The sequence below is a fragment of the Neopsephotus bourkii genome, unplaced genomic scaffold, assembly GCF_033783945.1.
Source record: "Neopsephotus bourkii isolate Nb327-2 ecotype Australia unplaced genomic scaffold, CSIRO-AGI_Nbou_v1 NB_1189, whole genome shotgun sequence".
NCBI lineage: Eukaryota > Metazoa > Chordata > Aves > Psittaciformes > Psittacidae > Neopsephotus > Neopsephotus bourkii.
The window spans coordinates 643,170-654,860 of NW_026901674.1; the positions used below are offsets into that span (position 1 = coordinate 643,170).

Sequence of the window (11,691 nt, forward strand, 5' to 3'; positions counted from 1 at the left end):
TCCATCTTAACCCAAGAAATCATTTCAAACTTTTAAAATAAATGTATTTAACAGAAAAACATAAGCTTTTTTTTCCTTATGTATGTGTTTATAACAAAAATATACAGTTTAGTTTTGGTTAAAAACATATTGAGCAGATCTTCACGTTTTCTTGTTACACTGTTTTTTTATTGACTGTTTAATGATGATACCAATATATCATAAGACAGAATATTTAAAAATATTAATTTCATAGATATTTTTCTTTGTACCATCTCCTTGTCTTCTAAATGTACAGAGGAAGCATTTGAGCAGTAGAAAACCATTAACTCCACAGCAGCCTTCTGAAAATACTAAAGTCATAGTTCTGCATGGCTGCTTTACAAAACCCAGTGTTTATAGGAAATCTCAGACTGAGAGATAGTCTTTCAGTTTATCCATAATGGCATGAATCCCGTCAGCTGGAACTATCATAACAGTCCGCAAGGGTTTCATTGGTACATCATCAAAGGACCATCTGCCACCCAAACAAGTGTCACTTTCCTCTTGCACAGAGTAGTTGAACTTCAGAAGGGCTTTCTAAACAACAGAAAGAAATGTGTTAGGATCCAATTTTGTCATTAGAATGAAGACAATACATCATCAAAGTAAAAACAATGACCCTATTTATGCACACACTTATTAAGAAGTTATTTTCTTCCCTTGCAGAAGGTCCACCAAAAAACCTTCAAGAGAATCCACTGTTAAGTGTTTCAAACTATTTGCTTTTCACAGGATTTATATCATTCATACTAAACTCTAAAATGATTGCTATTATTATAGTTTGGTATCAGAAAAAAAGACCTAAGGGCAGAGAGAAAGCCCCTTTATTATGTTTACTCTGCCTACTTTTAGGTGGTTTTAATACAACATCTTATTCCCTATTATCACATTAAGAAATGCTGACCCTTAGAAGCTATTGTGCCAACTAGCAGGTATCCTTGACCACTAACAGGAATATGAGGCCTCTAACAGACCTTCAGACCCAGAACATAAACAAATCAGTAGCTGGGTAATTTTGAGCCTTAGGAGATTAGCCAAAAGCCAGATAAAAGGAACAGGGACAGAGCGAACATGGAGTAGAGCCTTCCTTAAAGATGACAGCTTGGTGTGGGTAACAGGGAAGGTCTGTAGCACTGAACAGGCTCTGCTATCTTTATGGCCTACTCTAAAACTGCTCCTAAAATTAATGTTATCTGTAAGAATATGTGGTACAGTAATCCCCTCTTTCACACTGCCACTAGAAATGAAGCATTAAGGGAATGGGCACTGACATGAATCCTGAGTGGAATTTCAAAAGCTCTTGTAAAGCCTGTAGATGGCTGGAGCCACCAAAAGACATACCATAAGTGACGATGCTTCAAATAGGTAGGTGTCCATAATGTGCATTATTTCTTTCCAGTGATACATACTGCATACAGATCTGACAGTCCTTTTTTATTAGCTTTCCCAGGCAAAACGCCTGATGGAGAAGAAAAACTTATCTAACAAATGTTTCTAGTTCTCACACAAGTCAGATTAAGAAGCATGAGCTGAATTCGTAATTAGAAGAACTTATCTAACCTCTTCCCTTGCGGGGTAAGTTAAGCTCCAGTCTCCTTTTAGGTTTGCTATTTCCTAACAGTATCTCAAGGTTGTAAATTTGATTTTGGAAAAACCATCACGTTAATGGAGTGGCTTTGCTCAACAACAAACAATTTGAGCAATGGAGGCCCTAAACCTTTAATCAATTCCAGTCTGGTTATAGCAGAGCTTTTCTTCTGCTCCCTCAATAATGTTTTCAGGAACAGAATAAAGCACAGGGAACTGACAAGTGCAAAAAGGCTTCTCTCTGGTTTATATGGCTCTAAGTGTCTGCCTGACTGCACTTAATACTATTTTATTGCAATCTAATTAACATTATGCATGATCAGGGAGGATATACACACCAACGCTAATATAACACATAAACATTATAAAGTCCAGAGAGCAAATTAATCTACTATCCTCCATAACATTCAAGATGAATTTGTTAAAAACACTAGAAAGACTGTTAAAAAGAAAAGCATGTTCAGTTTGAGTCTACCCATTTGAGCTGAAAATTACTGCAATTTAGATAAAAGTCTTTAAAATACCATCAAAATAACAAAACAGATAAATACAAAACAGGCCTCCAGGAACATAAGCCATAAGGACACATGGGCATCACAGGCTTCTCCCCTTTTAGTTCTTCAATAACATGTTGACACAGAGTTCAAGTTCAGTTGATAAAGATGCTGTGGCAGGAAAACAGAAAGCAAACCCCAAACTTGTTACTGCACAGAGGCTACATCAGTATTCCCTATAGCTAACAAGGAATTCGCCCACTTCCATTTTTCTTCTTCCCAAGAAATAAAATTACAGCCATATCATAGCCTCCACCAGAGAATGCCGTGAATGATTTCTCAGAGGAAGCTTTGCCATTAACCGTGATGCATGTGCAAGTACTTTATCCTGTAGGCACTGCCAGAAATGAGAAACAAGTCTCTTGACAAAGCAGCAATATTCTAGAATAATATTTTTAGTTTCAGGAAAAAAAATCAAGAACAATGAAAAACTCTGTGCGTTTCAAAGTACATTTTTGATTTCATTTCCTGCCTCTTCCCCTCTCCTGATCTGGCTTGGGACCAGCAGAATTGTGTAGACAGGTTGCCTTAGGAAATAGGAAGTAATATTTTCATCTCAGTATTTTAGGACTTTTTATTAATATATTTGTCCTGAGTAGAATAGAGACAGAAAAGGAAGGTGACAGCTACTTCTTCAGAGCTTCAGAAGTTTGTATTCCGAGCATTTTTTGAAGGTAATTGGTATCCAAAAGAGAAAAGATAAATCACCTTTTGCAGCAAAGAAAGTTGGGGCTCTTCAGCCTGGAAAAGAGAACCTGTGTGGAGACCCCATAGCAGCCTTCCAGTATCTGATGGGGATTACAAGGATGCTGGGGAGGGACTCTATATCAGGGACTGTAGTGATAGGACAAGGGGTAAGGGTTTCAAACTTAAACAGAGGAAGTTTAGATCGGATATAACGAAGAAGTTCTTTACTGTGAGGGTGCTGAGGCACTGGAATGGGTTGCCCAGGGAGGTTGTGAAGGCTCCATCCCTGACAGTGTTCAAGACCAGGCTGGACAGAGCCCTGTGTGGCACGGTTTAGTGTGAGGTGTCCCTGCCCACGGCAGGGGGGTTGGAACTGGATTATCTTAAGGTCCTTTCCGACCCAAACCATTCTATGATAGTGACAATAACACAAATGCAGAGCTTTGCATCTATTCAGTTGCTTAGGAAAAGATCTCAAGGGAAATGTGTTTAACTGCATTACCAAAAAAAAAGCCTCAACAGCTGCTTTTTTTCTGACACAGGACTAACTATGTAGGGGCAAGCAGAAGAGATCTGTGTATTTAAGTATTACCATGCAGTGCAGATGTTGATGGAGACTCTAACAACAGAGATCCCCCTGTATTTTTTTCCAATCTTTGTTCTTCTAAGTGCTTGAAGCTGTGACACATGATTAAGTTAGAGAACCCTGGCAAGTTACTACCTGTTGTTTGAGCTGCCACTCTCAAACACCTGTGTTGTAAACCACATTAGCTTGAATCCCACTGACAGATACTCAGCTAACCTGCACTTCCTGCAATTCACACACCCAGTCTTCTCTGTTCAGCTGACACAGCAGTTCAACATGTCTTTCGTATTTCTTATTATTCAGATTAAAGAAGACAACTGCAGTTTCCCCCATAAAAGGGATTTCAGACTTCTGTAAACTCGAAAAGCCTGAGACATGCTGCTAAATTCAATATCCAGGTTTATTACCATTTGTTCATTCTAAAAATGTGGCTATTCCATTCACAGGATTTCAAGAAGTCTGACCGTTACAACATTCAATTCAATCTCTTCAGCACTGCTATACAAGTAAAGAGAGATGAAGTTTCTTAATTCTTCAAGGCCAAGACACTGGCCTCAAACCAAAGTAAAACCTGATCTTTCCCCTGAAGTCTCTGCTTATTCCAGGCATTCTCTGAAATTTTCCATTATCCTCATAGCACTGGAGACTCTATCATGTAGGAACACTGCCTGTGCCACACCATCCCACAGTCAGGTTCATTGCGACCTGATCCAAGTAATGTATCAGCAAACCCATGCCGATATAGAGGATTAATGTAACTACTTGGACTTATGGATGTATACCTCTCCTGATGCTCTAAATACAAAGGTGTTGGGCTCAATACACAAAAATAAGTTGCCTGCTCATCTCTCAATACTACTCTAAAAAAAGATGGATCTAATTGAAACAATATGCAAACATATCTTTAAAAAACCTTCCCTGAATTATAAAGGGAAACACCTTTTTTGCTGACACATAAAAAGCAAATAACTATTTTAAATTAAAAGAATCACATATGTTACCTCATAAAAGAATTCTTCCTCTGCATTTGCAAACATTAATTCCTCCTTCTGCTGATGTCTCCCTCCCTTCTTCTTAGGATTGCTCTTTGTGGCTTCTGCAAAGGTCTTGCCGAGAAGGAGATAGTAGTGGCACTTTCCACATGGTTTGTTTGTTCTCTGTGCCTCACTCAACTCCTTCCTAAAGACAAATAGATGTTTACACATACTATTTAAAAATACATCTACATACACAATTCATACCCTCAACAAGAGTGTAACCAAACCTTACAGTGCATTAGAAGGTACAGCACACTGTCATTTCACGAGGAACTGTAACTGAAGAGCCAGAAAATACTCCTGCCCACCCTTGTGTTAAACACGTTGCCACTGCCACACTCTGAGCCCTGTAAGACAGAGGCTGAGATCTGAATTTGAGTTGTGACAAGTGTTGTACTAGCGGTAAACCTCAAAGCTAAGCTTCAAGCACCTCATTTCTTTCTCTAAAAACCTTCCTGACCAACCCTGTCTACACGTTTTCTTTCATTATCAGTGTGTTAATTCCTTAAAGGTCTCATTATTAGTATGCTATAAGAAATTCTCAGTTTTAAGTTTTCCTAGATCAATAGGAAAACAATCTGCAACATACACACAGCTATTTCTGCAGAACAGCACACATTCTTTAATGATTTCCTCTATCTTAAAAGTTAGAAAAGCCTAAAGATATAACTAATTTTAAGAAATTAACTAAAGACCTTATATGAAATGAAAATACTTGTGTTCTTGTCTTATTTATAGCTATACTATCACCTATCTTAACATAGCTCTACATACATAGATTGCTGAAAAAATATGAAGAAATCATGTCAAAATAACCCCAAACTTACTGAAGCTGCTGGTGCATGGGTAGAGCAATCTGTGGTGGTACGTTAATGAATCTTTCACTCAGTATAAGACCCACAGGCTTAGTACTATCATTTAGGAGCTTATTCAGTTGTTCAACTACATGCTGTTCACAGCTCTTCTCACACCGACTTAGAACCAGCTCTTTGATTTGTTCAACACACTGTGTATCCTGAAAGAAAGACACATGTATCTTTATATACTAAAAGGTATATTTTCTTTGCATTATATAACAACTATTTACGCAAAGAAACTTGAATGTGAACTTCCAGGGAATAGTCTACAGACCTACTGGTGATTTCTTTAAGCAGTCTGTGCAAGTTCTCTGGAATTCTTTACCAACCCTGAAGCTGAGGGCAAACAAAGGTTCTCAACTGACAGGAGAGCAGTGAGGAGTTGCTACACCAGTATCCTCACCAGCAAGCTGCAAAAGATGACAGTGAAGAAATACAAGAGGCTGACACCTCAGTTACCCTGGGCCTATGGTTAGACCTAGTTTTAACTCTCTGTTCCATTCCTGGCCTTATGTTTGACCTTCAGCAACGAAAGCAAGCTATGTGATGTGCAACTTTTACGACCATAGTCCTCCATGGTGGAAATCAAAATCCTGATCCAGCTGCCTAAGCTTGTTATACAAGCCAGAGAAGCAAGATACAGTATCACTTATTACCGCCTAGATGTCAATGAGGAATAACTAACCATAACATACCTTCCTTTCTGTTAAGTTTAAGCAGCTAATGAAACCAAAGACTTCATCATCATCTTCATCATCATCACTGTCTTCTTGGACTTCTGCTTGCTGTTTAATAAACAAAACAGAATGTCAATATGAGTTGTTGCTATTTTTACTCTGCAGCAAAAAATGGCTTTCTTTCCAGAAGATGCTCAGCAGATGAGAACCATCCACGTAATCTCTACAAACACACAACCTACACATTCTGGTTACAGTTATGAAAGTGCCACATCATTGAGTCTGTGTACTTAGAGCCAGCTCTAGAGACAGATAGTTCATATATCTTCTACAGCAGGATTTTTGGAAAGGCACTAAAATTTGATAGCTCACATTTAAGAAGAGGCAACTTGGTACAAGGCACGGCAGTATCTTAAGCAAAACCAATTTTCTTCAGTTTCTAACATAGGGAATTAAACCTGCAAAGTCTTAAAAACCACAGAGCAACAGGGCTTTGACAGTGATACAAAAAGCTCAACAAAACTCTGCTATGAAAAATCTGGGGAAAGAACTGGGGGTCATACAGTAGTAATAAAAGGATTGTATTAAATGTGGGTGGAAAAACTGTTGGCACAGGACAAAAAGGGAATGCACAGCAATGACACCAAGTAACACGGTACAACAGCACCACTGTGCCACAGAGGTTGTTTGTCTGGGTTTGAAAGCAACATGGCCTTCACATCTTGAGCACTGCACAGTACTGAACAGCTTCCTTAGACAGGAATAACCCAGGAGCCCTGCAGAGTGCTCCACTGCCTTAGCAGGAACTGACCAGGACTCATTTTGGAATCCTTTCCTATATCCAGAGAATTCTGTGCAAAAGGAAATGGCATGCAGGGTATTTCTTGTCTATATCTCTATACATCCTGAAATCACAAGGTCCTATTTCTTACGGAGATGGCCACAAACTTCTCCATAACACTGTCAGCATTATTATTCTATTACACTAAAATTCAGAGGAAAAAGTGAAAAGCCTTCCACGTGTAAAGAGAAACCAGCCAAAATAATAAATCGAATTCCTTGTTTGGTTGAAAGTAGACATGGAAAATTTCAGCTCCTACAGAAGAATTCCTCTCAAAGCTAAAAAGGAAGAAAGCATATAAGGTACAGATCCAGGGTCCCCTTCTGAATGTCTGTTGTGTCATTTCAACATCACAAGTATAGTACTCCATTTACAAATTCTTTCTTACCTTGATAATACTTCCAATATGATTCTGTTGTATTAATATATCAGTTAATTCAGCAGTGTTAACAGGAGCTTTTAGAAACAACTGGAAAACAGGAAACAAGTATTAACAAGTTTTAGGTATAATGACACATCATGAGCCACCCTAGAAATTCAAGTCAGCAATTTCTCTAAGTAGAACTATTCCATTCCACTTTTAATTTCCATTTAGTGACATAATGCTTCAATATAATACTGTAAAGACTAAAAATCAGCTTCTTGAAGCTCCTCAACCCTCCACATGCTAGCATTTTGCATACCTGCTGTCCTTTGAATTTGCTATGATCTGAATGCTTGCTGAGCAACAGAAACAGGCAAAAGAAGACTGGAAGCTGCTACACTAAGCAGACACATTACTTGTTTGTCTCTTTTTTAAGGGCTGTCATCTACAGGAAGACCTCCAAGAAGCTGATTAACACTGAACAAGGTTTTCTGAGCAGCAAGCAACATAATGAAGATGGAAAGATTATACACGCTATGGAATAAAAGCCCTACAGTTCATTGGGTAAAGTTCTTGAAACTGTGGTATAGGAGACACGTGTTGACTATGGCTGTAATTCAATCTTCGTGAACTGAAGCACAGTAAAACTATGACACAAAACAAATTATGTGAACTGATGACTTTGCATAACTCTTTAGATATTATTTATCAATGGCCATATCAACCAAGCTAACAAGAAGTCAAAGTACCTGTTGTAGTAACTTCCTTATTCCATTATAGTCATTGTCTGATATGGAATGTGCCTCAAATTCAATATTCACTTCCTGTGAAGAGGTAAAATAGAGAATATCAAACATACTTGGCAAGAAGTTATACCAAAACAAAGCTAAACTATAACAAACCTGAAAAGAAGTACTAGTCAACACCAGAAATAGAACTTATTTCCATCTTTGAGTAATCTCAGCAACAGCTGGGAGTTACTATTTCTTCTGTAATCTTTAGAGAGCATCTGTGAAAGTAACTTTTTAAACTAACTTACAAATTGTGTTGTGAACAAGCCTTTAACACTTTTTTCCTGCAATGTGGTTCATGTAATTATGCTGACTGTAGCCACTTAGCACTTACTGTAGAGGCTTGATCCAGGCAGTTAAACTCTTGAAACTGCGGGATTGGAGTGTAATGCCTTGGCTAAAGATGAAGACTGTTGCAGATATTTAGGCAATTGCATCCAAAATGATGCTTCTGCTGTTTCCTCAGATCCTAATGGAAGTCTGCTCAGTAGCTGCTTGATGAGATCCAGCCAGAGCAAAATCAGAAAGTGAACTCCTGCTTCTCCTTCCAGAACAAATGCTGTGCCTACAAAACATTTCTACTGGTGTTCTATACTAACAGTACTGCCTGCCAAGGTGGCTCTGCCTACCTGGTGTTCTGAGAACCACTGCTCAAGATGATCCAAATTTTGCCTTAGAGCTGTCGGTTCATATTCCACTTTCTGATCAATCTAGACAACTGAACCTTACCACAAGTTCAGACTCATAACTCTCTTCAACCCCGTATCGAGGTCATGGTCTTTATTGTCCACTGGGAGAACAGCTTTAAAGCCCTGTTTATAATGGAGAAAACAGGTATACTGCCACCTGGGAGGGGGTAATAAAAATCAGGGGAGATGCTTGGATATTCTTCCATGGTCTAGCAAAGCAAGAACACTCTATAGAAGTAACTGAGAGCACATGATTTATAAATGCAAGAAAACAGCTTATATCTTTGGCATACACAGCATTCAGTCCTGGCACCTAGGAACTTTCCAAGCACTTTAAAATCCAAGGATCCCACTGAATGATTAAGCCAGTAAATTCTGAACAAAACACAGCCTACAGTGGTTCTGAATACTGTGCAAATCATAGCCATAAAATCGATATAAACCATGGGAGCAATAGATTTGCTAATACTGGTCTTGCTTCATGGCTTTTTCCACTACCCCAAATAATAGCGTGGTATGACAGTTTACAAACCCTCCATCTTTCATCTATTAAAAACCAAACCAGGCAAATAAAGACCCATCATATATTTTGGTGTGTTCAGTCTTGCTGTTGTGTGCTTATTCTCTTCCCCTCTGTTGCATCCAAAGCAAGAGCCTGCAAAGCAAACAGTAACATGCAACAATACTCAGCTACGTACAACACAGCAGTGAGCTAAGCTCTATCTCAACAACCAAGCCCTGCCTGGCAATCATATTGCTGCCAGATTGACAACAAAACCACATGTCCCCTTCAATGATGAGAACATAGAATCGTAGAATCATAGAATAGTTAGGGTTGGAAAGGACCTTAAGATCATCAAGTTCCAACCCCCCTGCCATGGGCAGGGACACCTCGCTCTAAACCATATTACCCAAGGCCTCGTCCAACCTGGCCTTGAACACTACCAGGGATGGAGCATTCACATCTGCATAAAAGAAGAGATTTTCCTTTTTCCACATGACGTGGGGAGTGATGAAGGGAAAGGCTAATATGGCAAAAATAAAAAGGCTGAGAATTAAGGAGAAACAAACGCCCTTTAAGTATATGGCTTTACAAATCTCTAAGTTTCTACAGCTACAAATGTTCAGTACATTAATACAGTTTGGTGCTACATAGTCTAGGCCATGCTTTGCTGAGAAACATTGGACTACATGATCCCTGAGTTCCCTTCCAAGCTGGTATTCTGAGATTCTGTGAATATTAGCAATGCAAACCTTAATGCCTTATACAAGAATTGAGGAAAACTCAATATACCTTCAGACATCTTCTGTGTGAGGGTGCTGAGGCGCTGGCACAGGGTGCCCAGGGAAGCTGTGGCTGCCCCATCCCTGGCAGTGCTCAAGGCCAGGTTGGACACAGGGGCTTGGAGCAAGCTGCTCCAGTGGAAGGGGTCCCTGCCCGTGGCAGGAGTTGGAAATGGATGAGCTTTAAGGTCCCTTCCAACACAAACCATTCTATGATTCTACGACTTCCAAACTGAAACAGATGTTTATAGTACTACAGCATCCTCAAACATTGGACTACTAAGTTAAAATAGGCATTATACTGCAAATTTTATCCAGCATACAAACAACTGCAAACGAAACACAGTCATGCATACCAGTGCAGGACACTGAGAAACCCCCTCAAGCCCCATGACTGAAGACTCAAGAAACCTTGCCCGCAAACACAATGAAAACCACTGTCCTACCCACATTACGCAGGAACGCTGTGCACTTAAAGCCAAAAAAACAAGGGGGGGGACACACATTATTATTGCCATTAGCTGCAATTTCACAGTATTTACACACTAATGCAACATCTTTTATGTGTTTATAAACCCCGAACAATACACACAGTACTAGCAGTGCTAGTCAGCAACTTCATAAACAAGTTAGCACCCATTTAAAGCAGCACACGTTTCTAGCCCACGGTAAATGTTCTTGTCCATCAGGGTAGTTTCACTGATTAACACGATTACCTCTCACTTTTTATCACGAGATAGTATTTTACAAAGGCAGGGCTTGGGTTTTTTTTGATCTACTTTCAAAAGCTAAGGCTTCAGCTAAGAAAAGGGAAGCCCATCATCTCAAAGTGAAACCCTAGGGAAAACAAGGTGGCAAAACACTGAAGTTGGATTTACTCCGTTAAAACAATTGATAATGCTACCATAAGATGGGGCAGCCACAGCTTCTCTATTTGACTCTTTTTAAACCTTGTGAAAAATCAGAGATTGCTTTATCACCCGAACACATTAATAAGAATCTACAATCAGAGCGTATCTCCTCGCAGAAAAAACGAGACTCCTCCCTCAATGTCCTGCTCCACAGCTAAGTAATGCATTTTTCCGTATGCCCGAAAGAGAACTCAGAAAATAAATAAAAACCCTATTTCAGTGAATTCTGATGCTTTTTATTCTCCTTCCCCTTATTTTTCTCTTCCTCCCTTTCTCCTTACGCACAAAGGAAACCGGAGCAAACCCTCTGGGGTGAAGGCATTACACTCACGTGTGCCACCGGAGCACACGGAAAGGCCCAGCCTAGGCTTGATCACGGAACCCATGGCCCCACGCCGGGCCCCGACCCACGACCGCCTCGAAAGGGATTTACAGAGGGGAACCCCTCTTCCCCTGCACCTCCCCGCCACGGCTCCGCCACCACAGCCGCTTGTTTGTTCTCTTCGGCGGCTCAGGAGAGCAGCGGGCGGCTGCGGGGCAGCGCAGGGGCGGCCGTGAGGGGAGGGCCCTGTTCCCCCCGCTCACCTCATCGATCGCCTCCTCCTCCTCTTCCTCCTCCTCCGAGCCCGACTCGCTCGACTCCGGCTCAGACTCGGACTCGGAGCCGCTCTCCTCGGCAGGGGGCTGCGGCTGGGCCCGCCGCTTGGCCGGCGTGGCCATGTCACCGCGGCGCGCAGGCGCTCGGCACCCGGAAGGCCGCGGCGGAGGCAGGCGCGGTGCCCGCCCGGGGGGGGCCCGGCTGCCG

At 40.7% G+C, this 11,691-nt stretch overlaps 1 protein-coding gene across 2 annotated transcripts; it reads right to left on the bottom strand.

Moving 5' to 3' along the window:
* Positions 1 to 146: 146 nt before the first annotated feature.
* On the bottom strand, positions 147 to 11,656 carry BCCIP (BRCA2 and CDKN1A interacting protein). 2 transcript variants are annotated; one of them, XM_061364094.1, is made up of 7 exons: positions 11,472 to 11,655; positions 7,961 to 8,035; positions 7,236 to 7,316; positions 6,025 to 6,114; positions 5,300 to 5,487; positions 4,437 to 4,614; positions 147 to 558 (listed from the first exon to the last, which is right to left on the bottom strand). In XM_061364094.1, exons 1-7 carry the CDS (start codon positions 11,604 to 11,606, stop codon positions 388 to 390), a joined length of 918 nt encoding a protein of 305 aa, XP_061220078.1. In that variant the 5' UTR covers positions 11,607 to 11,655; the 3' UTR covers positions 147 to 387. The 2 variants fall into 2 exon arrangements, with proteins under 2 accessions (XP_061220078.1, XP_061220079.1); XM_061364095.1 differs by lacking the exon at positions 6,025 to 6,114 and having other exon boundaries at positions 11,472 to 11,656.
* Between the last annotated feature and the right edge of the window lie 35 nt (positions 11,657 to 11,691).

Coding starts and splice junctions, on each gene's coding strand:
- BCCIP (XM_061364094.1), bottom strand. CDS start 11,606: ATGGCCACGCCGGCCAAGCGGCGGGCCCAGCCGCAGCCCCCTGCCGAG. Junction 7,317..7,960: donor TAAGGAAGTTACTACAACAG/GTACTTTGACTT, acceptor CCTGTTTTCCAG/TTGTTTCTAAAAGCTCCTGT. Junction 559..4,436: donor AGGAAGAATTCTTTTATGAG/GTAACATATGTG, acceptor TCTGTTGTTTAG/AAAGCCCTTCTGAAGTTCAA.